The following is a 25,104-nucleotide window of genomic DNA, read 5'->3' as shown; positions in this document are numbered from 1 at the left end:
CTCCATTTTAGTCCCTCCTCCCAGTGAGACAGAGACAGAGGCGAGGAGAGAGAGAGAGAGAAGGCGCACGCAGCCACCATCCCTCCTCCTCCTCCTCCTCCTCCTCCTCCTCCTCTTCCCGCACACGCTCGCACTCCTTCCTTCTGATGCTGCCTGGAATCAGACCCGAGGATTTCCAGCCGCCTCCCGAGCCTGTCCTCCCTCTCCCCCTCTCATCCCACCTCCAGCACCCGGAGCTTCTCCTCCTCTCCGCCGCTGGTCGCCGTCAGGATGTGGCACTCGCTGGCTCTGCTCCTCTCCGGATTCTCTGCCCTGATCCACGGTGAGCTCGCCTTCATCGCGCTCTGTCTCTAGGTTTCTCAGACTCAGATTGCAGCAGCGGCACTTTTGACTCAAAGTGTGATCGCGTAGGGATTGAAGTGGCGTGGACGGATTTGACGGATTCAATTCAAAGTAGAGAAAAATGAAAAATAAACTCCCAGAGAATTTCGAGGTCACCTGTTCGCCTGCGGAGACGACGACAACTGTTATGATTTCATGCAGAGGTGCAGAGTTGACGCATGTCACAACTGGTCTCTGCCGCTGAGATGATGAGAGGGTGAGTGTTAAAGACCTCTACATCAGTCCTCCCGTTTTGAACCGGCGTCCACAGAGATCATGACCCCCCCCCCTCACCGCTGCGCCGTGAACGCGCCGCTGCTGCCAAAATGACGCGGCTCCAGCCGTCGCTCAACGCAAAGGTTGACGTGGCGTGAACTTTCCCCACGGGCGGAGAAGCAGAAGCGAAAACGCGCAGCAGGTGGCGAGGCTGAGGCTCGAGCGCGTTTCTGCAGAACGAATGATGGAGACTTCATGGGTTCATCGGTGCTGTAATAGTTGTAATTAAATTCTCTGGATCTCTCTTCCTTCAGCATTGTTGTTAAATATTTCAGTCTGACCGAAGAAGTGGATTCATCCTCCTTGATTCTTCATTTCACATCATTTCATCATTAAATCTCCTGCTTCGCTGTCTCTTCTAGAAAGAACTCCTCTGGGTGTAATTATAGACGAGGACGTTGAAATCAAACCTTTCGTGTTCAGCATCCACTCCTGTCTGACTGTGACTTCGTCCACAACGCGTTTGTTTCAGGCTCTCTCATCGTTTCTTCCGCCTCAGTGTCGTTGCAGGGTCCTCACCAGAGGAACCTGCTGAGGAACCTCCTCAAGGACTACAACCGCATGGAGCGGCCGGTGGCCAACGACTCCCTCCCCCTCACCGTCTACTTCACGCTGAGTCTGATACAGATCATGGACGTGGTGCGTGTCTGCAGACAAAATGAGCGTGGAAACTCGCTGACGTCAAGCTTTTATGTGTTTGAGCCCGAACCTGTGATGTAAATGACACCAATACAGGCTTTTTAATATTGTTTTGATATTTTGCAGGATGAGAAGAACCAGGTGCTGACGTCTAACATGTGGCTTCGAATGGTAAAAGTCCAACATATAACATGTTTATGTTGCTCCTTCTAGAGGTTAAATTGATTTTTAGCCAAACTTTACAGGATTTCATTGAAATCTAAATCAAAAGGAATCTGCCGCTTTGCTTTTAAGAGCTGGTTCGACCACTATCTCCAGTGGAACCAGAGCGAACACCCTGGAGTGAAGAACCTCCGCTTCACCACCGACCAGGTGTGGACCCCGGACGTCCTACTCTACAACAGGTAAAAGCCGCGCACGCGCCTGAACGCGCGCCTCGCGGCCGCGGCGTCTCCGTCCGTGGTGTCACCCCCTCCCCTGTCCTCCCTCAGTGCAGATGACGACTTCGACTCCACCTTCAAGACCAACGTCCTGGTGAACTCCAGCGGCTACGCGGAGTACCTGCCTCCAGGTGAGTCCGCCTGCACGCGCGACCCGTCTTGAAACGGGATCACAGCGGAACCAGCGTGAGCCTCAAATGGCAGCGGCGGAGTAGACGTGAGCTCAGAAAGCCGCCCCGCGAATTCCATTCAGCAGCCACGTTTATTATTAGGCCGCTGCCGGATGTAAAAGCAGCTCCTTAATGCTGCGTTTTGGATGCGAGCCAGTTATGAGGAGAATGTGCTGCTCGGTACAACAACGGGACGGGGTGAAAGACAATCACGAGAGCGTCGCGGATTTAACGGAGTCACATGAAGAGATGGATCCAACAGAGCCGCTCCGCTCCTCTGACTCCCTCACGCGCGCGGCTGCGGCGGCCGAGGCGTCGCTACCAGTAAATAAGCAGCAACAGGTCCGTGGGCGGCAGGTGAGGAGCACGAGCCCGACACCGTAAATAATCCAGTGCCGGCGGAGCCCAAGGTTCTGCTGTTGTGTCGGGCCTTGGAGACGAGATAAGGCGTAATGGGGTTCAGCGCGCATCGGCGCCTCGTCTCCGGGGCCTCGCGGTGTCGCCTCGGCGACGTTTATTGGATTTATACTCGGGGATGCTGTTTAAGAGTGACGGGATCCACACATACAGGCGGGTGCTGGTCGTTGGCGGTTATGATGTGATGTCATGTTTGCGATGGAGGGGACCTGCTCGCCTCCTTCGCCTGCGTCTGACGGCTGATTTGCACGTGGCCGGCCTCATAATAAGCGTCTTTCGGCATTTCCGGCCGCGCGCGTGCATCCGAACGTCTCGACCGGCTTGATTCATTTGTGCCAGTAATTACTTTAAAGGCCGGTGTTTGCCAGCGACCGCTGCAAGGATCGCCGGCATTCTTTGTTTGGGGGGGGTGGGGGTGGATAAGTGTGTCGACATGAGTTTGTGCTTGCGTGTGCATGCGCATACGCCAGCGGCTGGTTTTATTTTGCATAATAAAAGGTAATCTGATTAGGGCTCTGAGCACAATCCCATTTTTCAGTGTCATGCAGACACAGCGTTTGTTTGCAGGAGAGAATGTGTGGAAGCGGTGAGTGAGAAAACTGAGTCCTGCTGAGGATATGTCACATTTCCAAATAACTGAATATGATTGTGTTAACGCCCTAATGCTCCATGCATTTCCGTATAGGGATATTCAATATTCAGTCCCCTTCTGCCTTCTTTCCAGGAATCTTCATGAGCACGTGCAACGTGGACGTGCGCTGGTTCCCCTTCGACATCCAGAAATGCAAGCTGAAGTTCGGCTCGTGGACGTACGACGGCTGGCTGCTGGACCTTCAGATGGTGGACGCCGACACCTCCACCTACATGCCCAACGGCGAGTGGGACCTCATCGGTGAGTACGCGTTCATCCGCGGCATCCGGTGACGGAGCGACAGACTGACCCGTTGGGAACCCCCCCGCTGCAGGGGTCCCCGGCACCAGGAACGAGGTGTTCTACGACTGCTGCAAGGAGCCGTACATCGACGTGACGTTCGTGATCACCATACGGCGCCGGACGCTCTACTACGCCCTCAACCTGCTCATCCCCTGCGTGCTGCTGTCCTCCATGACCCTGCTCATCTTCGTCCTGCCGGCCGACTCTGGGGAGAAGATCTCGCTGGGTGAGCGCAGCCACACGCAGCCGTCGGAGGTGGAAGTGGGAGCAGGGGAAATGGACTCGTCCAGAAGCCTGGTTTTAACCGAGTGCACTGGGGTGCGGCGACATGTGCACAAACGAGTCCATCAAACGCCGGATGCTTTTGTTTTTCGCTGGAGCATCATCCGAACGCTGAGGATGCACACAGTAAAAACAGCAGGTTATTTCTAATGCATTACTGTATGTGAGGATCTACTGGATAAGTTGCAAGATGTCAGAAAACCTTGAGTTGCACAAAGGTAAATAGGAGCTGCCCATGTTCTCATGTATGAATGCATGAGCATGTACATGCTACTACTACAATTGTTGTGTTTACAACAAGCAGCCCTTCCTAGAATAAAGGGGAAATAAAATGGAATGGAGCTGGGGACCACGCGAAGGCATTAGAGAGAGAGAGAGAGAGAGAGAGAGAGGAGCTGAGGGAGGAGAGGGAGGAGAGGGATTACAGGATGAAATGGAAGAACGGGAAGCGTGAGGAGGAAGAACAAAGGCAGCGGGGTTGAGGGGAGGTAGCGGAAAGGGAACGCGGGCAGGAGAGGAATTCGAAAAGGATGAGAGACGACAGCTCTGGAGCGAGAGGGAGGAGAAGGTGGGGGACGATCAAATGGCTCTATGACAGAACGGAGGGGAGACGGAGAAGTAGTAGAATGTAAAACGAGTGAGGTCTTTACAGCCTTTTTGTTTAATATCAGTGGAAATGACACCATTAAATGACTTTAATTAAATTTGGCCTTCAATTTAAAATTCATTTTCACAACTTTACGTGATGCCATAGACTAATAGATTGATTGGACAGGAGAATAATTGTTTTGCGCCTGGTCCTGATTAACTCTGACTGTTTTACTAACGTTGTTCTGGGCCTGTGAGCGGCGGCAGCTCAAACGGAGGCAGCGGCTCCATTGTCAGGGCGCGTCCTTAACCTCAGTCCAGGACGATTACGCTGCATTTCTCTACAGACAGAAACGCCAAGACTCACACACACGGCTAATTAACCTATTGATGTAATTAAGGCTGGAGAGCGCTCGCACAGCGGCTTCCAGGAAAACACTGGGTCACTCCACTTGATGGAGGGGACGCGGGGACCAAAGTGGCTGCTGCTCCAGGGTTAGAGGAGCGCGCTTCTACAAACAATAGGCAACAACAGCAGCGTAATGAAGTGTTTGTAATTTGTTTAATATCCTTAAAGGGTCGATCGGTCTGAGAGCTTATTTGAAAGCTGCTGAGCGGGTGCAGTTATGCCAGCGGAGCACTCCTCAAATTCAGTGTGTGTTGCTCCAGCGTGGAGGCGGATGAATGAAGACGGAGGTGAGCCGTGTTGACGTGCGTGTGTGTGCGTGCGTGTATGTGTGTGCGTGTGTGTCTCTGCAGGCATCACCGTGCTGCTGTCGCTCACTGTTTTCATGCTGCTGGTGGCAGAGATCATGCCGGCCACGTCGGACTCCGTCCCCCTCATAGGTACGTTACACACTCTCAAACACACACTCACAAACGGGTCCAGTGTTTTAGAACGCTGCACGATGCCAGACATAATTCACACATTATTTGGATTGTGGTGTTCTCTCACTCCTGGGGAACTTAATGGAAACCACCATTAGAAAGTAGTAAAGCCACTAAATGCCAAAAACAAAGCAGAATTTATTTTGGCCATCTGCTCAGCCTAAAATTTAATTGACTAAATTGATTGTGATCCCACAGCAGGAAATTATGTTTAGTGTTTAGCTTATGCTGCAGCCACGGACAGATGCGAGGCCACTTTTTGCCGGAAGACACTAATTCTGATCATTAAAAATGCAGAGTCATCATCAGTTGTGCTGCTTTAAGCATAATTTTTTATTAAAGATATAGTATGTGGCTAAAATATTCAGTAAAATATGCTCCGGAACATATATTAAAATGGAGAAGACCCACATTCCTTAAACAACATGCACTGCAGTGATTTGGATTCCCATGACAACTCCAAAATAAAATTACATTTGCTAAATGATTGCAAGTATAAAATGGTCAAAGAAGCAAAGAGAAAAATACCCATGGATGTTCAGAGGGCACTTAATATGAGTGATCAGACCTGTCATGGTCCGTGCACGAGGTCATCGCCGCCGTTAGAACCAGGAGACGACACTGTTGTAAAGTGACTTCCACTCTCACGCCACGCAGTTTTATTCTCAGGTCAGTACTTCGCCAGCATAATGATCATCGTTGGGATGTCCGTCATTGCCACGGTGGTGGTTCTGCAGTATCATCACCACGACCCAAATGGAGGAAACATGCCAAAATGGGTGAGCAGTTCATCATCAGCCCGCTGCATTATCACCTACATACGTGGCGCTTTCCAGCTTGTTAAATCTGGGAAATGACATGATGTATTCCTTTTACTGCTCCTCGGTGTCGGGGTTAGTATCACTCACCCGCTCCATCGTTTCCAGTAGCGCCTCACCCGCCTCCCCTTCCTCACCTTCTTTGTTTTCACTCTCCGGCTTCCTCAGCTGTGACTCATCCAACAACAGTCTGCCTGAGATCTGATGCTGTGCCATACGTCTCAACTGGAGTGTGTTTCAAAGCGCTCTGCGTACGTAGGAGGATTCATTTTGACTCCTTCGCTTTCATATTATCCTCGCCTGATGTCGCAGGAATTGGGAATTTTTCAAACACAATATAAAAAGGCAAATGGGTAGATCAGATGAGCAGAGCTGGGTTGCACCGCAGTGCAGATGGTGTGTGTATTGACAGATAGCAAGGACGTAGCGATGATCAATGGTCAGTTCAGGGAGTACGATGGCTAATTAACAGGCTAATTGATGTGGTTCAGGTGCGGGTATCGAACCAGCGCAGCTCATAATTGTAGCTTAGACAAAAACAACATCAGCCCCAGTGCGAGGGACTGGTCTCTGGCCAGCAGAGCCGCTCAATGGGGACTAATTGAGCAGTCCAGACGCCCATCTGGATGCCTTAAGGCCAGCGTGCCTTTATGTGCGAACGTCCAAAAAGCGAGAAAAGGGGGGAAAGACAACAGATAGGATGCAAGGACACGAGAGGCGAAGACGAGGAAGCACCAAGGAAAGGAAACGAGGAGACCAGAGTCAGTCAGCAAGGTTTACTGGCGCCGACCTCCTCGTTTTATTCTGGCGAAGCTGCGGTTCATGGGATCATTACCGCCATCAAACGCTGACAGCCGGTCTCAACAGCTCCGCGGTTTGAATGCAAAGCTGCCTTTGTGCGTTTTACCTCTGCTGGGAATCCGGTTGAAGCCAAAGTCTTTGCCTCAGGCTCCTCAGCTCGGTGTCTGCGCTGTGCATGTCATACCTTTTTTCCTCTGCATTTCGACGCCCCGCGCCGGCCTCTGACCCGCTCTGCTCTCTTTCAGGTCCGCCTCGTCCTGCTGCAGTGGGTGGCCTGGTTCCTGCGCATGAAGCGCCCGGGCGAGAGCGACGACCCCGAGCGCCCGCCGTGCGCCCCCCACCTGCGCCGCTGCTCCTCGGGCTCCCAGAGCGGCAGCATTCCCAACCCGCCCGACGCCGCCCTCCACCCGCTGCACCCGCAGAGCCTCGCTCCCCTGCACGCGGGACACGCCCACCTGCACGCCCAGGCCAGCGCCAACAACAACGGGAACCTCCTCTACATGGGCTTCCAGAGCATGGAGGAGCCCTCGGTGCTGTCGGGGGGGAATAACATGTCGATGGGGCCTCCACGAGTGGCAGGGAGCCCGCCTCCACACCTGCCCTCTCAGTTCTGCAGCTCCCCACCACCCCCTACCCCCAACATGGACACCGTGGGCTGCCCGAGCACCGTCTCCAGCGGCGGGGGCTTTGGAAGTGGACCGGGCGGGCTCAGCGCGGGGATGGGAGACCCCCAGCTCCAGGCCATCCTGGAGGAGGTCCGCTACATGGCCGACCGCTTCCGGGAGCAGGACGAGACCGAAAGCATGGCCGACCAGTGGAAGTTCGCGGGCGCCGTCATCGACCGCCTGTGTTTGGTGGCGTTCAGCGTTTTCAACATCATTTGCACCATTTCTATTCTCATGTCCGCCCCCAACTTCGTGGAGGCCATTTCAAAGGACTTTGTTTGATAGCAAAGATTAAAAAAAGAGAAGAGGGGCGTGAAGGGACGGATGAGGGGAATTTAATATAGGAAGAAGGATGAAGTGGGCCTGGAGCCAAAGAAACACAATTTCCAGTAGACTGTAGGCCGTGATTGGTGATTGCGAAGAACTGGGAAATAGAAAAACACAAATGGTTTTCTTTGCAATACATTTTGTTAGTGCGTGAAATACCGGAAGGAAACAGATGAGGGAGGAAATACGGAGTGACGTTAAAATGAGATTAGTTCCAGCGCGGCGCTTGCTCAGATTCTTGACAAGGTGAAAATGGATCGTAGCTAATTGAAAAAACTTTTCCGGAGAAATCAAGAGAAGGATGAGTCAGACGGGGAAAAGCAAAGAGCTGTCGTTAGTCTAATGCAACCTCCAGTAAGAAAAGGTCCTGATCCAAGGACGGCAGCGTTCCAGGGAGAAGGGAAACGAGATTGACGGATGGAGACGGATAAATAGGACCGTGTTCTTCTCTCAAGGATGAAAGGCAGCTGCTCACTCCCACGTGTTGAGGAGAGACTGCATCATTAAAAGTGATGTGAGGAGAAGGCGAGGAGACTCTCACAAGGACAGACAACAAAGACGGAATGAGACTTCATCCCCTGTGACGACTTGGGCGGAACGAGCAGACTGATGCCGGGACGTACGACGTATCAAGAGCGCGGCGAACGGGAAGTCATCTATTATTGAATCGCATCCATCTAATGACCGTCAAATTGAAAGACCTCGGATAATCTTTACGACTAATAAGCTTTTAAAGGATGAAGTCCCCACTCTGCTCGCAAACCCACTTTAAATTTCAAGGCCTTATCTCTTTTGAGGCGATTGCCAATCTGCAACAATCAGCAGCGATCAGAAGCTCGGCGGCGGCCGGTCAGTGAATGCACCACGTGAGCCCAAACCAAGGCCTGCTCTCCAGGCAGTCAGCTAACGCTATCTGACACACGCTAACCGGTCTAATTGGATGTCATATTACTGGAAATTGGGCGATCGTGTCCTTAAAAGAACACGAGAGGCCCAAATGAGGATTACTGTAAACTTAAAAAACGCCACCTTCCGCCGCAAACCTGAGAGTTCTGCAGCTTCACACGTAAAGATGAGCGGCTGATTCCCCGGCGGCGCCCTGGTCCCATTCATCGTTCGGACCGTCACAGGGCGGCCGAGGGTCCGAGCAAAGTACAAGCTGTCTTATGCACAAACCATTTTGAATTGACAGGTGTAATAAATGTCCTCTCTACTTCTTTTGTACTATTCACTGTGCCGTCTGTCTCATTTCCCTTCGCACCACGTGGTGGAGGTTTCATTTAGACTTTTATGACGCCGTTAAAAGCGGTCCCGTTCGGTGACGCGGCGGTTCCGACATCGGGAGGAGGAGCGGGTGGTGAGGGGAACCCTGGATGAATGAGCGGTTGCACACGGCACGTTACAGGAGGCAGCGTGACTCATTCACAGCGTCTGCTCCAGACACTCGTCTCCGGGCACTTCAGCAGGTAATTGCTGTGATCTCAGGGCTTCGCTGGTGTCGTCGCCATCGCATTCTCCTCCTAATATTAGGACACGGCCGCTCATAATACACAGGGATGTACGAAGCAGGAAGCAGCGGCGTGAATAATGAAAACCATGGTATAAATATGAATGAACCCAGGGTTTAAACACTGACTGACTCAAATGCAGTGAAAGGAGCTAAACCTGCTGTTGCTGCTGCCTTTGTGGCTGAGTGTTTAATAGCCGTTGTCCCGTGGATTCATTCCCATTTGCAGCTGCAGCATTCAGTGGGATTGACTTTAAGTACAGCTGAGCTGTGATGAAGGGCTGTTTCTGCAGCGTGACTCATATTTCTAATAATAGTGGTAAACAGGTTAAGCAGAGGAGAATGCGTCTGAGTCGCTCTCACGGGGTTTCATTCAAATAGCAATAATGGACAGATATGCATTAATGTGTGGAGTTATATCAGCTGACGGTGCCAGTGCATTCCTACACTATAAGTGGAGACAGTTGGAGGTTGGTCTCTACTTCCTCTCTAGCCGCGGGCACAAAGTGAACTTCCTGTCCCTCCGAGCACGCGCCTAAAAAACACACCTCGCGTCGGACGTCCCAAAATTAAAGGATGGCCTTGTTTTCCATCACCTTTGGTCTCCTCCCCGTGTCTCCGGTTGGCTCGACATCCAGGAGGAGAGAAACGACGGAGCGAGGGGGGAGAAAGTGCTGATGCACAGTGAGAGCTGGACAGGGATTTAATTGATCACTCCTTCAGGAAGTGCGGGAGGGGGGGGGGGAACAGGCGGGGAGGGTTAATGGCAAAAAGAGGGGGCATTCTGGGTAATTCATCGGATTTATGGGGGACAGAGGCAGAAGAGATGGGCGCTCAGACAAGCATAACTCAGTCACCGACAGTAAATGAAAGGCCACGCGATCCATCACAGCACCAGGCAAAATATGTACTACAGGAACAAACAGAATTTAAAGGCGGGGGTTTTTTATGCAAGGAGAGATGTTCATCACATTTCGGGACCGTGCGCGGATCTGCGGCCTTCGCTGCGAAGCTCGGGTCGTGTCAGAGGCGTGTTTATAGCGGAGCGGCTCCTTATTCAGCCCCGGTTGACGCGCAAACACTTTTACTCCGAGGTCAAAAAAAAAAAAAAGTGCAGCGCTGGCAATCTGGCGGCACTTAGATTTACTGTGTTCGCTCAGACGGACTAAAAGAAGCGAGAGAGAGAGAGAGAGCGATTATCTATCAAGGCCGCGTGGCGTGTCCGCGGGGAAGGTCGGCCTCCGGGTTTGCGCGCGCACGGAATCAATCAGCTGTTGTTGTTGTGATTTAATAGGAGAGCTTCAGCCGTCTCCCAGACCTCGGATGCTCCACCCGACGAGCAATTCATCTGAACCCCACTGGAGGCACATTAGGCGTCACTCGGCTCCATGACTGTGTAAGTGGGGCACCGGCTAAAACCTGCAGGGAGTCTGCAGCGCATACAAATGAACCGGAGCGCGGCCCGGCGGTTCATCTGAAAGGCAAACACGTGCCTTTAATTACACGCGTCGAACGTTGGCGCGACACGCTAATTACGAGCGGGCACGCGTGGGCTGCGCATGTTGGGGTCCACGCACACCTGTTCTGCCTCCCGCTCGCGGCGAGCAGCGCTGCGCGAGCGCATCCCGGCATCTTTGGGCTGCGGCCGAATCGATGCCTTTTAATTACCAGGGGCCCGGAGCCGCGGTCGATACGGCTGACGAGAGGCAGCGCGCGCGCATGCGCGCGCGAGAGAGGGACGCTTCGGGCGGTGATTGATGCGCTCTACTCGCAGCGAGCCGTCCTGCAGATGTGCCGTTGGGCCTGATTAATCCGGGTAAGCCACATTCATTCACTGCGTTTAACCAGCCGGGGCCGCCACGGTCACGGGGTTAAGTGGACACGAGGTGTCCATCCTGAAGAACAGGGGCCTCTGGACCCGCAGGTCATGGGTTCCACACCGGAAGCTGGTTGAGTTCTGACATCTTACTTAACCGGAAAACAATGCAAGAAACACAGGCAGTGGTCATAAAGACAAGCTTCTACTCAGCGACATAGGAAACATCAATTATCAAAGGCATCAATTATGAATAATAGCACTAGCGCTTTTATTCACTGCAAACAGTCAGCTGTTAAAGTCTGGTCTCTGTCTGTAAACAGACATCACCGCAAGGCGTGTCTAAACGCACAGCTCCTTTTATTTCCTTTTAATGTGGTGTAAACACCTTTCCCCTCCGGCATCGTGTGAAACCTGCGGATGAAGAGTGGACTGAGCGAAGAGAGGTCAATAAACAAGCAACAACTCAAAACGCGCGACTGTCACTGCAGATAAATCAGAGTTGAGCAGGAGAGACGTGACTTCTCTCAACACTGAGACCAGAGATGAACCTCAGGCCTTTGTGAATTCATGTAATATTTAACGATACAATGCAAATGCATGACATCTTTAATTTTGCATAAAAGGTTAATTACACTATAAAGGAATGATTATTAAATTTGTGGTCTTATTTTCTTTTCATTGTCGTGATTGTGTTCACTCGAGACGGTAAAGTTTTATCTTTGCAGTTTATGCCACTGCTGCAATTTATGACGTAGACTCTGGGTGACAATCTACTTATGCCTATTGATGAAATAGAAATTGTGACAGCTTTTATAGCGTTGGAAGGCAAAGTGTGATTTTATTATTTATAAGCTGCATATCTGCAGCAACTACGGCACCTGTTTGTCGTCCACAAATTCAACTTAGACACAGAAAATGCTCAGACATGAGCGCTTTGTGTCCATTCACGCAGCGCGGTACGTCTTAAATTCCAGGTGGTGAAGTCCGCCTGCAGTCAGCGCATAGTGCTCACGTGAGAGCGCTTTGATGAGCCGAGCGTTTTCACCCCAGCAGTGCCAGCGCTCGCGTTTTATGGGCTTGGATCCGCGCGGTGCATTCAGGAGCCCCGTATTGTTGCTTGGGAGAGCGTCTGGGCTCCCGCGGCGCAGCCGGATGGAGGCTTTGTGCACAATGTGACTGACAGAATGTCACTTCGCCCCGTCTCCTGTCAGAGCGATGCCTGTGGACCTTTTATTAGTGGCCACGGGATCGGTTCTACCCTTTATGTGTGTGTGTGTGTGAGACTCTCAAATGACTAACAGGACAAACACTGCAGCAGAGACAGACCTTAGAACAACAGCCTTTAAAGCCTGAAGCTCAGTGTTTCTCTGGTCTGTCTTTTCTTAACGCCAAAGGACTCCTGACATTTTAGATTTGTCTTCCTTAACTTACTGAAACCCAAATAAAGCTGGTGAGCAGTTCCCTGCCAGCGAGCTGTCACATCTTCTCCTCGTCTTTCAGGGTGAATCCCGCAGGTTTAGAAGCGTTGGGGAAGAACAAACAGGAAACGCCCACTGTCAAATCAGCCTCAGTCCACGAACGATGACGTGCTGCAGCATAAACAGCTCCCACACGCGCCCGTTACAGGCGGCAAGAAGAGCAGCGAGCGTAAACCTGCAGACTGAATGAAGAGCATCACCCATTAAAGCGTGGCTGTAACATTTTGACCAGTTCCAATTTGAAGACATTAAAATCCTATTAGGTGCACTCGTGTTCCTCCGTCAAGGCAGTAATTGGTCCCCGAGGAGCGTCGCTGTCACTTTATCATTTTACGCCTTTATGGGGGGACCATCCTGACGCTGGCCAGGTCCCAGTGGAGAGGACGGATCTATGCATTGATAAACACAACCTCTGCTTCATCATTCACCAGCAGGTAGAAAGCCTGAGGGAAGCCAATTCGGATTAGTGCCAGCACTTAAAAAATGAGTCCAAGAGTAAATTAACTCAGGCCGCATTTTCCCAATATATAACTTTATTTAAAATATTGTTACAATTTATTACTCTACACAACATTTTCAAAGCTTTGTTCATTTGTCTTATATTGGTTAGTAAAGGTTTTTCTTCTTTTTAAGATATAAAACTCCACTTTGCCTAGTTCTGCAGGTGTTATTCCATGTCTTTAGACACTTAGTAAATGTGACACCAGCTGTTTTGTTTCATTGTGTGGTTATCGTAACCTCCGTACGTCGCCGCCCATAAAACTAATGCTGCCAGCGGCTGCTGTTGTGCGCTGACATTACTTAATTTTTTATCATTTCTGCTTAAATAAATAAAGGTTTTGATTTGGAGAAAAAGGTGTGCGTTTTGTCCAAAGGATGCTCTTTTTTAAAATACCTATTTACAGATTATGTCGAAGACAGACAAACAAGGTTCTCAATTAATGTTGTTGCCTACTTGCTATGAAAAAGCCCTGTGTTTTAAAATGAACAGAACTTAATTACACAAAGGCTAACACTTTATAACCAGCACTTACATCCACCCTTCAGTTCATAGGTCGGATTTTTCAGTTTACACGAAGACGCCAGCAGCTGATTTGCATTCCAGGGGTTGATGAACGTCAAGTCTACGGAGCTGCAGATGGTGAGACTAACGCAGCAGCTCTGACTAGACTGTCACCAGGAAGAGGCTGATGGAGCAGCCTCATCAGAACCACTTCAAACGCTGTGAACCGCACTGCGCTCAGATTCTCACAGCCAAGATCTGAAGCAACATTAAGCACCGAATGCTATGACAATTGATGCCAATTTGGTGCCCAAGCTTCAGAAAACTGATGTGTTACTATAGTAACTGCATCAATTACATGATCAGAACAGCAGTGTTTGGGAGGAACACGCAGTTAGAGGCGCATGTGCAGCCCTGACACGCAGAAATGTTTAAGTTTTTATAAACTCCCACTATGTTTGTTGCACAATCCAGCATTACTCCGTTATCACTAAGGTCCTGTGTGAAATTCAATCGTGCTTATGTAAATAAGTCATTTACCTACAAGCCCGGACTGTCCAGCATCTCAGACACAGCACAGTGTACACTGACGAAGAAAAACACAACGCAAACACAGGCCGACCACACAAAGACATGCTTCTTAACATTCCTGTCATCCTCCCGCTTTCGCTTAAACCCCGTCTCTGACATTTATGTCACCGGCGCCCAAAAGGGACAACCGGCGGCACGCACACTTGCCTGTGACTGACATGATGAGTACGATGGCACCAGGCAAAGACAAGACCAAAAAAAAAAAAAAAGAAAAAAGCTGTCTAAAGCCTATTCACAGCAGCAGCACAAGCCACAGAGACGTAGAACCAACATCAAACAGTAAAAACACTGCTTTGAATACATTATTGGGGAGTGAGTCAGTTAACTGACAGGAATAAAAGCAACAGAGGCTCTATCGAGAGAGTTGAGCCAACGTGGCGCTGCCACGGCAACCGCATCCACCTATGATGACGGGAGACCAACCTGGCGAGAGTAAGAGCAGAGGACAGACAAGGTAACACACACACACACACACGCACACACACTCCATCTGCCTCTCTCTCTCTCTACCAGGCATCATGGATGAACAGCTCCAATTCCTATGTCATCCATCTCTAAATTGGCTATTACTTTGCCTGTCAAAATGACCATCCAGTAATGTTCACATTGCAGATTCTCTCTCTATCCTGCCATCTCAGATGTGTGTGCAAAAAACACACAGCATGCTGCTACAGTGTGGGATGTATTGCTATGGGCTGTTGAGTAGGCAGAGCCGGTCCTCATGGGCCACAACTGGAACAACAAACTACCTTCTGATGTTGCACTAAGCGTTTTTTTTTCCTCCATCAAAACGACAGCATTTGTATCGTGTGTGTGTGTGTGTGTGTGTGATGCTGAGGACGAAGGGGGTGGAATGGGATGTTTGCTACACAATGGGGGACACCTCTCATTTGTCTCTGTTTGGCATCTCCGCTGTCGCGGATACAAAACCCCGTCTTCATTTTCTGGATCTCAAACCGACAGCTCATCAGAACCATCCAATCAGAGCCCGAACGCTTATCAGCAATGTCAATGATAAACATAGGACAGCCTCACACATGCACACGCTTCAACAGAATGAGAGCAAGACATACAGTACTTAAACCTGGGCACGAAATACACTCAACATACGCAAAGACAAAACTCACTTTTCATTTCTTGCTGCTAGAAAGCGAGTGAAGGACAAGGTCAGTAATGAACCTTCTGAGATAAAGTACAAGCCCTTAGAGGGATGAAGCCGACCCTATTGCATTAAGTGGAAATGACAACATTTATGCACTGTACCCATTGAGAAGTTTGATTTTCTTCCTTAAATAATCATTTAAAATTCCGTCTAAGTCACTTTAAAATTTAAGATGATAATCCACAGAGAAAAGGACAAAGACCATTTCACCTTTCACTCAAACTGAAATGTGGATAGAAATGAAAATTGTAAATCATCACAAAATCATGTTTCACACAACGAATACTGTATCCAGGTGCAGTGAGACGCAGACAGCTGCCTGCATTGCTATGTTTGCCTTGGATGCAGACACACACACACGCACGCACCATCTGTCCTCCTTACGTGGTTAATAGACAGGCTGTAGGAGAGTGATACTTTTGGGTGAGTTAAGCAGCCCAAGGGATCACTCTGAGAAGCTCTGAGTAGATGTCTATTTGCTCACAAGCTGCACCTAAACCTGTCCTGCACTCTGCTGCCCCCTGCTGCCTGTCTGGAAACCTGCAGCCGTGTAATCACATCCTGGTCACATTCCCCGTGTTTAACGTAAGACACTTTGAAATAACCACGGCCTCGTTCAACACGTCATCTCTGCACAGAGCTGAGAACGGCCGAGCCTTTTTCAGTTTAACGTCTGTACGCTGCAAAAATCACCACAACAAAACACGTCTGAGGGGAATAAACCCAATAATAAAAATAACAAAATAAAATAACACCCAAGTGACATTAATGGCCTGTCTGCCAACAGAGCAGGTTAGACCACAACACAATTGAAATTATTTAGCTTGAATGCACTTCAGTTAGTGTTTCATTGTGTTAGAATAACAAACCAATTATTAAAGGTCTTATATTAATTTAAGTTTTATCAGAAGATAATTAAACACACACAATTATTATTGTCCTCTCATCAGTTTTCAGTTAGTTACATTTGTGTCACTCTTCCTGTCAGACTTCATAACTTTTCTGTGTCCACCATCAGTGTAAAGATTCAGATTTCCTTCTCATTTACGTTGACATTTACTTTGTCTCGCTCATTTTTCATTGTTGCCATTCTTCACCTCGGGCCGAGCCGCTCGTTACGATCCCATCCCGGAAGTTCGCTCCTTTGTGGCGTGGCATTTCGTCGAGGCGCTCCCTTTGCACAGGTCGCGTTGCAGGGATGTGTCCACCCTGATCTCACACGTGGCACCTCTGGAAATGTAGCTTGTGTCCCGGCACATCCCGGGCCAGACGCATGGAGGAAAACAACACATGTTATGGAGATCTAGTAAATGACAAGGTTGAGCTTGGTTTGTTTTCAGTCGTTGCTCTTCTGTATCCCTGGGTTTAGTAGAATGTAACTATCCCAATTTCTCAAATTTATCACGTCCATGTTGTAGTCGGGGCTCGCGTCGCCTCAGTCTGTCGCTCGGTTCTGTGTTGAGTGATGGGCGCTCTCTGGGGTGGCTGTGATGATGCAGAGTGAACCAGTTCTAGTTCGAGCAACAATGCTTTTTATGAGGTTGCGATCTCGCCCCCTAGGTGGCGCCATCCCTTCTGCTGTGTCTCCAGAGGCGGCAGGAACTCTAGGACAGGGAGACGCAGTTTAGGGAACAAGTGTGAGAGATGGGCCTCCTCCACGTCATGTGACTTCGGAAAAACACTGCCACAACACAGATGTCCCCGAGACGCTATGCTGATGTTTTACTGTTTAGCCTGCCGAAGCCCTCACTTAACGTCTGGGTGTTGCTGGCATTTCTCAACCGTCTCATCATCTTCGTGCACGGCTGCTCATTTTCTCTTCCTGTAACACTTGACCCTCTTGCTCTGCAGTTTGCATTCTTGTTCTGCTGGTCTTGTGCTTTCTCACATGAGGAAATTCGCCTTAACGCCTCTCTTGTTTGCTCAGAGATGAACGTGACACAGGTCATATGAGTACAGGCACTTTTTCACTGTGTGCACAAATACAACCTCTTCACTCTCTTCAAAATTGCTCAGGCTATTATAAAGATCCAACAAACTGTCTATAAAACATAACCCTTGCAGCTTCCACTCAACTCTGTAATTCAAGCTGCACAACAGATGCAATAAACCATACAAGGTTTATAAATGCACCCACCATGATTTCATTTCAATAAACTGATGTTACTCAGGTATTTTTATACTTATTATTTCAATGTTCCTCTTTGCCCTGCCCTTCTAGCTACTGCCAGACAAACGCATGATTCATAGCAGCAAATGCATGACATCATTCAAAGCACAACTGGGTAGAAAATCTGAATATCTTTTATAACTTCCCCTCAATGAAATTTAACACCATACTCCTTGTACTTTGGATCGTTCTCCCTCTGTGTCAAACAACATCAATGTCTCTTTGTATGTAGGCCACTGAAACAAAGTGGAGTTGCTGCTTACCGTTGTTACTGCAGTTCTTATTGTCTTTGTCAGATGCTTCTTCTTCAACCTGACAGCAAAGAAATAAAAAAAAAGAATCAAACAGAAGCTTGGAAAAGCAAAAGCTGTTTAGTGAATGAATCCAATATATTTAATAGGGTTAGAAAAACACCAACTTGGCATGGAGTTATGTTCTTCCCAGAATGGAAAAGGAAAGGTGTGGTCTTTACCTGTTTCCTCCACTTCAGCTCACAAAAGACCCGCTCGAAGCACTCATGCATGTAGTTAAACTGGGAGGGGGGAGAAGGAAACACAATTGTTTTTCAACCTTCAATTATTTTAAAACCAGTCTGCAAAGTCAGACAAGTTGTATCCTGATGACTGATTTTTCTTCTTCTTCCTGTTGCCTTGACTACACGTGGTGTTAGATGTGTTGAATATCATCTTTTTTCAGTATTGAGTCACATTTTCAAACTAAGTGCCTCCATAAAAGTAATAATAAGCACTGTGGTGCCGGCGTGTGTACACTCACGTATGGAGTGAATATCTTGACCCATCGAGGTTTCTTCTCTCCTCTGGCGTACTCGAAGCAGAAAGCCATTCCCTCTTCGTCAGTATCCCAGCGCTGCATCTCTGCCCACTCAAAAGCTATCACCTGGTTCTAAACGAAAGAGCATGTGTGTGAACACAAACAGGTCACAAAGCACCACAGGTGGGTTACATCTAGCAGTGTGCATGAGTACATGGTACAAGGGATGTCACAACCAAGCACTGCATCGCAGCAGAACAAGACAGCTGTGGAAGGAGCAGAACTGACTACATTTCACTGATAGAGCCACGTTATCTAAGTTGCATCAGTCAAGATATACACTAATGAACCGAAGCTCTGCAGAAAATGGATCGTGTGCTTGTTTACCTCTGGTTAAAGCAGAAAATATTTAGTGTTTTGCAACGTCCAAGACAACCTCCCATTATCAAACCTAAACAAACGATGTGGAAAGAGCTTATTCACGTAAACAAACCAACATTCCTGAGCCGAAGCACTTTTTAAATGGAGGAATCTGCTAGAATTCCCTTAAGACCGATAAACAGTCAATGAAATCGTTGAGCTGAACAGGTGATCGCACACAGGAACAAATAAATGAATCTGTATTCTCCCTCGCTTTAGGACTTTGGGTGCTCTCACCTCCAACGTGCCGTCCTCAGTGCAAGCATGCAGCTTGAAGTGGTGGATGCTGATGGCGGTTATGACGTGGCCCTTCCTCCTGGAATCGCAGGAGCAGTGTGGGAAGGCCACCTCGTTGTAGCCCTCACATGTTCGCAACAGGCTCAGGTACTAACAGAAAAGTGTCAGAGAAATACATGAGGCACTGGACATCAGCCCAATGAATAAATGGTAAAATATGAGGGGTAGTTATCCAAGACACTGAACAGTGAGAGTTAATGGTAACTGAATATGTTTTACAATTACTAAACAGACCATAACCCAACAGAACACCTGGATCATTGTAATACATGTAAATCAACGTTCACTAAAAAGATTGCTCTAAATGGTGATTAGAATGTACTTTGAATTCATAAAGAAGTCACAGTTTACACAGGCCACATTCAGTTGATCATTAATAAACTCATCTTTGTTTATGTCACACAAGGCTCTATGCTGAATAGTGAAAAGGTTCCCGACTCTTCAGTCCAATTTTATTTGGTAACATTTTGGTGATAGCATTGGTCAGCGAGCAAAAAGCGCAGTCATCCCAGTCCCCTCCCCGAACAAAGACTGGTCTGTGAGACTGACCGTGGCCATCTTGCGCTGCTCTGCCAGTTTCTGCAGCTGGTAGGATTTGTCCTCCGTTTTTATGAATCCCTTCTTCACATCATCCAGTGCCTGGACAGACAGGAGGTGGGGGGCGGAGGGGGTTGGGGGTCGCGTGAAAAGATACAACACCAACCGTTATTTGAGCTCATTATCGTTCCTCCAGTCACTCATATTAAGTGTTCAATAAAACGTTTCAAGTTTGGAAGTGAAAGAAAACGCCCATGGTGATAAACCCAGGAACAGACTACATGGATTTTCAGTTCTGCTCAACTTCACAGAGCTCCGTCTGATAGCATCACTTCCTGTTACAGTAGACAGATGTCTCCACATCAGAAACCCACTGTACTGTACTCGCTCTCGGTTCTCTGTAGGCGTTGTCACAGGACAGAGGCAAACGAAAGGCAGCCACATGAAAGAATGCTAAAAATAATCAGGAGTTTGTTCAGATGAACAATGGACTGTGGTTGCACTAATAATGCGTCACCTTCTCCTATTGATTCAACAGGGGTCAAAGCAAAGAGTATGTACTAGTCACACGCTTTGCGTGATGAAGAACCAAATTATGAATAGAATTTAGTTTATCTTACACTATACGGCGGAAGAGCATTAAGTTCTGCAGAAACTTGAATCATGGGGTGAATGTAGTTCAACATTTAACTTCTCCTCTGGAGCTCAGTGGCCAAAAGCAGCAGTAGAGAGGTTAACAGTAGTTAACAGGTTCCACTGTCACCACGGGTTTAACTTTTGTGTATAGGTCACTATTTTGACTGGTCAGGGCTGCGAACATTCTACAATTACAAATCACTCGCTGTTGAGTCACTGATGAACTTCACATGCTTTGGGTTTGGTTTGGGTTGTGACCTTTCATTACTAAGCAGAGGACAACACGTAGGCTGATTCTGCTGCTATGACTACCTGTAGTTCATTTGCATGAAGCACAATGGAAATGGGCTGGTTCACACTTTTCTCTAGGATAGAAGTAAATGTCCATGAGTACGACAGCTATGATCCATCAACAAAAACGTTGATGTTCTCAAACATGTCTGCAGAAGACACAGGAAATTCCACTTTGTGCCAAAATCCAAGTGTCAGTAATTTGTTATCATTATCATCTTTACCTGGTGAAAGCAATAGTGAAGTGCCAGTGGGTTTTCTCTGAGCAACTCTTCCTCCTGAAAGCTGAACAGCCACTTGCGGAGCGCCAAACACGTGCCTGGCACCGCCGACGTATAGTTTTGCACATAAAGCTTGTGGGGAAACTCGTTAGGCGCCAGCTTACGTACTGCAATAAAAACAGAAGAGGAAGGACTGTTGGTGAGTAAAGGTATGGTTCATTCCAGCCAGTCCACTGTCATCTGAACATACAAATACGACAACCAAATGAAATGGCTTGAATAAGATTCTCCTTTAATTACACTAGTGGCTGTGTAATGAGCTATTTCTAGTTTCCAAAATGCAGAGCTCTTACCAAAGGAGTGATTGATGACTTCAAATAGAGCGAAGTAGCTGGCCATTATACTGTCCATTCCAACCTTCATTACTAACGCCTACAGGAGGAGCATTACAGTCACATATGAAACAAATCAAACACGAGTAGCTTTCATTAAGTCTGCTCTACTGATTGCAGACAGTTGAGCAACATGATTAAAGCTGTTTGCTTGAGTGCAAACATGGTGTGGTCTCACCTGGTACACCTGGTCTGTGGTGCTGTTCTTACGGACTCTGACAGAGATGGTGGTTTTGTCTGGCAGCGCTATCCGCAGCTCTACGTCTGTCACTCCATTGTAGTTCTGCAAAGCAAAGAGATGAGTTCACCTGTGTCGATTGACAACATGTGCTGACACACGTGCGCTGTAGCTCGGTACTGAATTTACAAGCACATACTGAAACCAAAAGTCCAATCCAGTCAATTTCAAAATGACAACAACTGAAGCGTACCTCATCTGATTCAGAGAGAAACTCCTGCATGATGTCACTCTCCCCGATCACGCGTACAGAGCAAACTATAAACACAGACACACGCACATTGGAAAGGAGAGGAGTCAAACAAACAGCAGAACCATTGCCTACATACACTTAGCAAACATTCAGCAGCCTACCACGCTCCAGATATTCCTCCAAGCCTCTGCGGCGAGCGTCCAGCTGCTGTTCAGACATGGAGAAGGGCCATTTCCCAGGAAGCTTTGGGAAGTTGAAGTTGGAGAACTCCCTCTTAAGGTTCTGGTTGAGGATGGCAAACTCCCGATAGCGCTTTGAGCACAGCTGTCTACCTGACATGTACACATTATATACCTGCGGCAATTGAAAGAACACAACATGACGTTACAAATTGCTGACTCGTGTTAAGGGATAGTTTAAGTTGCCATGAATTTGTGCTTAAAGGAAGAACAAAGTTGATTGGTCAAGGCGGCACTCACCACAAACCTCTCGGAGTGCTGCTCTACATGTTTGTACGTGGGAATGGAAATGGGCACAGCCTGTTTGTCGCTGTAGTCGTAGTTGGGCTGGATATCCTCGCCTCCTTCCAACCCGTCAACCTCTTGAGGTGGAACCGATAGCACGGTCAGGACCAGCTCCTTTTCCCCCGCACGAATCAGGTCCACCACCTGCTTATGGGTGGCACCTTCCACGCTCACCCCATTGCTGGAGGAAAAATGAGAGAAAAGGTAAGGGAATAGTTTCCTAAATGACAACTGCTCCAAAATGTCTCTGAAAACTGGGTAAAATTTGATATTTCTGATAAGATACAGACTTTTCTCACTTAATCAATTAGGTCAGTGCTGCTAGTGTTCCTTCAACATCAAATATTCACGCTATACATATCCTGTCTGTAATACTGATATGTCAGCATGTTTTGCAGATCGCTGACAAAGACAATGTATGCAGTGCTGAGCAACCAGGTCAACTCCTGTGGCGCTGAGAGACGCCTCCCATCTTGGCTTGGCTGCGGCCAGATGGCACCAGCATCAGGTGTCTCTGCTAATCTACCTATGAGAGGCAGCAGGACATGAAAAGGAGGGAGTAGGCATGACTAGGGGCAAAAGGTAGATGGGTGTAATGTGTCCTGTCATTAGACTGTGTAAACCTATAACTATTGAATAAGAGATAGGCAGTGAAAATAAAACAAAAACAAATGGGAGGTGGGGGGAGCTGCTCTCTTTGTGTGAGGGGACTGAAAGGGAGGTGTTTGAGTGTCAACACAACTGTAATTCTATCACTCCCTATTTAGACAAAACAGGAACACAAAGATGCCTCAGCTGCTTGTGAGCGCAAAATAAGAAATTTGCAGCAGATTCATTCAGTATGAATAACTGAATCACTAATCAGATGAGTGTAGTGATGGAATAGTCAGAAAAGATCGCAAACTAAGCTGAAAGTAAACTAATGTCAACTATATTCAAAAGGAAAAATATTGTTTTAATATCAACGAGAGTATTTTTATTGGAAAAACGATTTGAGACTTCCAGACATTTAAAGGCAATTTCGTGGAAATACTGACATATGACACGACTCTCTTGAGCTTCTGTGAAACGGTGAAGCTCGTTACAGTCACATGTGCCGCTGCTGTCATATGACCACACGGCGCTTTAGCAGCTATCATGCAGAGCACACAGGTCGGATAAAAACCCCTCTGGTAAATCAGCAAGTTGCAGCAGGACGGGAGTTCCCTGTTCTCTGTTTCTCTTCTCCTTTATGGGACACACAAACGGTGTGAAAGTTTCAGGCATTTCACAAACAAGGTCCCAAATGTGAATCAATCCCGTGCACATATCCACTCAGACGTTGATGAAACACTTGAAGTATAAATGTAGTGATTGTACATTCCTCTCCCACCATCAGGGTCAAGGTTTACAACCACGATCAATGAGTCACTGTGTGCATTTATCAGGGAGGAGGAGAGTGTTACAAATGCACCCGTCTGCTCATATGATAAAAATGACACTGTGTTTTATTCAGCTGTGTACTTGTGTTAGTTTTAGCAACATCTCCTGTGGCAGAGGAGACGAAGACTGGCTGTTTACGTGTTCACATGCCACTGGGAACGCAGGATAACAAACAGACCAACCGCCTCCACAGGCTCAGCATTCAGCCAAGAATCAACATCCCATAAAGATTCTGCCTTCGACGAATAAAGAAAACACTGAGCAGCTTGGACACAGCTTGAATCACCAAGCGGCCACAGCGAGCTAAACGAGGCTGGATGTGCATGAAAACGCCGCCAGAGCCCTCCTCTGTGCGGGTTCACCGTGCTCACCCGCACTCAGCCTCACATGACCGGGGGATGTCGAGCACGGCTGTCACTTGAACGCCTGGAGCAGCCACTGCGCCAACGGCTAGCTCAGCAGGACGCTAGCTACCCGACTAGCGTGCTAGCCGAGGCTAATCAACATGCATAGGCTGTTCAACTTATGTAAGCTGGTTAGCTAAGCTCCTGAGGTTGGTGGGCTAGTTAGCGGCGCTAGCTTGTTGATCCAATCACAAATGGCGATAAAACAGACAAATGGGTCGCCGCCGCTCACGAGGCGAACCACTACTTTTGTTGTCACGCGTGTAGCCGTACACTTTGCACATGTGTTATATTACCGCGGGCTGGAGGCTGGATCCACTCAAGCTACATCCCGACTGCTAGCCGTGTTTGCTAGCTACCTGTCTGGCTGCACTGCACGGAGAGAAGCGGACTTACACCTCCAGGATGCGGTCCCCCTTCACGATCCCGGCCCGGTCCGCCGCGCCCCCGGGCAGAACGGCGCTGACATGCTGGAGAGGAGCGTACAGCTCGCCGTTGATGCTCCGCAGCTGCCCTCCTTCGCTCACTTGACCGCGAACATTGAACCCGTAGCCGGACTCCGACTTGACGATCCTCACTATCCGCGGACCCGACGACACCATCACGGCGTTCTGACCCGGGCTGCCCACCGACGAGCCGACGGCGGGACCGTTGCGGGATGCTGAAGGTGGAGCGGACCGAGTTTCATCGCCTTCCACATCCGCCATCTTATCCACAAGCCTGCCCCCCCCTCCAGTGGATGTATTCTAGTGGATTCAAAACAACACTCGAGCTCTGTCCCCGCTCCAAACACCGACTCCGCTGAGAACCCGCCCCTCGCTGGCGTCACAAGACACGGCCTCACAACGTGACCCGCTCCCGGAGGCGTCACCGGAAGTTGGGCCTCACGTTTCCAGGGATCAGAACTTTAAGGTTACGCATTATTTGTTAAAGGGCAGCTTCACCGTTTTGTTGACATGATCTCATACGTTTAGGGCAACCTGTATAAATAGTTAAATTAAAGTTAAATATTTGTCCTCCCTATAATAAAATATGTCTCTGGATAAAACACGTCTTTGAGACATACTATTCAATTTCTTTTTATTTTTTGTCCGTACATTGAAGTCACAATGCTTTAAAATAATGTCATGTTAGTCTTTTTATTTATTACTTAATTAAAACTAAATAAATACTTAGTTTGACAAGCTAACTCATTTATCTTGTGACAAGGTTTATAAACTGACGCTAAGCACAAATATTATATGAAAACCTCCAGACATTTAAATGAATAATTACTTAACAAACACAAAACCCACACTTTATCACAGCTACAGCATGTGACAAGTTTTCTAAAGCGTGCGTGTGTCAGTTTGGAGAAGTGATAGAATAAATGATAGAGCTCGGTTTGTGCGCTGCTCTATAT

The 25,104-nt window shown here is 48.3% G+C and overlaps 2 protein-coding genes and 1 long non-coding RNA gene across 4 annotated transcripts; 2 read left to right on the top strand and 1 right to left on the bottom strand.

The window, feature by feature from the left end:
• The first annotated feature begins 12 nt into the window (after positions 1–12).
• On the top strand, positions 13–8,853 carry chrna11 (cholinergic receptor, nicotinic, alpha 11). Of its 2 annotated transcripts, XM_029166513.3 has the most exons (10): positions 13–322; positions 1,157–1,296; positions 1,423–1,467; positions 1,591–1,700; positions 1,788–1,867; positions 3,048–3,215; positions 3,289–3,483; positions 4,887–4,973; positions 5,685–5,794; positions 6,880–8,853. In XM_029166513.3, exons 1-10 carry the CDS (start codon positions 271–273, stop codon positions 7,579–7,581), a joined length of 1,689 nt encoding a protein of 562 aa, XP_029022346.1. In that variant the 5' UTR covers positions 13–270; the 3' UTR covers positions 7,582–8,853. The 2 variants fall into 2 exon arrangements, with proteins under 2 accessions (XP_029022346.1, XP_040928834.1); XM_041072900.2 differs by lacking the exons at positions 13–322; positions 1,157–1,296; positions 1,423–1,467 and having other exon boundaries at positions 1,656–1,700; positions 1,793–1,867.
• A 445-nt stretch (positions 8,854–9,298) lies between these two features.
• LOC129604815 (uncharacterized) lies at positions 9,299–14,274 on the top strand. Its single transcript, XR_008696072.1, has 2 exons — positions 9,299–10,949; positions 12,453–14,274. It is a non-coding gene; the product is annotated as an uncharacterized LOC129604815 (long non-coding RNA).
• On the bottom strand, positions 12,942–24,618 carry snx27a (sorting nexin 27a). The gene is made up of 13 exons (XM_029166511.3): positions 24,099–24,618; positions 21,832–22,057; positions 21,514–21,706; positions 21,353–21,417; positions 21,100–21,204; positions 20,883–20,961; positions 20,533–20,696; positions 19,394–19,483; positions 18,785–18,934; positions 18,131–18,259; positions 17,829–17,888; positions 17,620–17,668; positions 12,942–16,790 (listed from the first exon to the last, which is right to left on the bottom strand). The coding sequence occupies exons 1-13, from the start codon at positions 24,407–24,409 to the stop codon at positions 16,720–16,722; spliced, it is 1,692 nt and encodes a 563-aa protein (XP_029022344.1). The 5' UTR covers positions 24,410–24,618; the 3' UTR covers positions 12,942–16,719.
• Between the last annotated feature and the right edge of the window lie 486 nt (positions 24,619–25,104).

Source organism: Betta splendens, chromosome 11, assembly GCF_900634795.4.
Source record: "Betta splendens chromosome 11, fBetSpl5.4, whole genome shotgun sequence".
In the NCBI taxonomy this organism is placed as follows: domain Eukaryota; kingdom Metazoa; phylum Chordata; class Actinopteri; order Anabantiformes; family Osphronemidae; genus Betta; species Betta splendens.
The sequence above is the reverse complement of the archived record's forward strand: the minus strand, read 5'-3'. Positions and strand labels throughout refer to the sequence as shown.

What these genes read in the sequence shown, in the direction of transcription:
- chrna11 (XM_029166513.3), top strand. Translation starts at nt 271, where the DNA reads ATGTGGCACTCGCTGGCTCTGCTCCTCTCCGGATTCTCTGCCCTGATC. An exon ending in ATTCTCTGCCCTGATCCACG is followed by an intron (nt 323 to 1,156) that starts GTGAGCTCGCCT and finishes CTTCCGCCTCAG; the next exon opens with TGTCGTTGCAGGGTCCTCAC. An exon ending in TGGGGAGAAGATCTCGCTGG is followed by an intron (nt 3,484 to 4,886) that starts GTGAGCGCAGCC and finishes GTGTCTCTGCAG; the next exon opens with GCATCACCGTGCTGCTGTCG.
- snx27a (XM_029166511.3), bottom strand. Translation starts at nt 24,409, where the DNA reads ATGGCGGATGTGGAAGGCGATGAAACTCGGTCCGCTCCACCTTCAGCA. An exon ending in AGCTGAAGTGGAGGAAACAG is followed by an intron (nt 17,669 to 17,828) that starts GTAAAGACCACA and finishes CTTTGCTGTCAG; the next exon opens with GTTGAAGAAGAAGCATCTGA. An exon ending in TAAGAACTGCAGTAACAACG is followed by an intron (nt 16,791 to 17,619) that starts GTAAGCAGCAAC and finishes TCCCTGTCCTAG; the next exon opens with AGTTCCTGCCGCCTCTGGAG.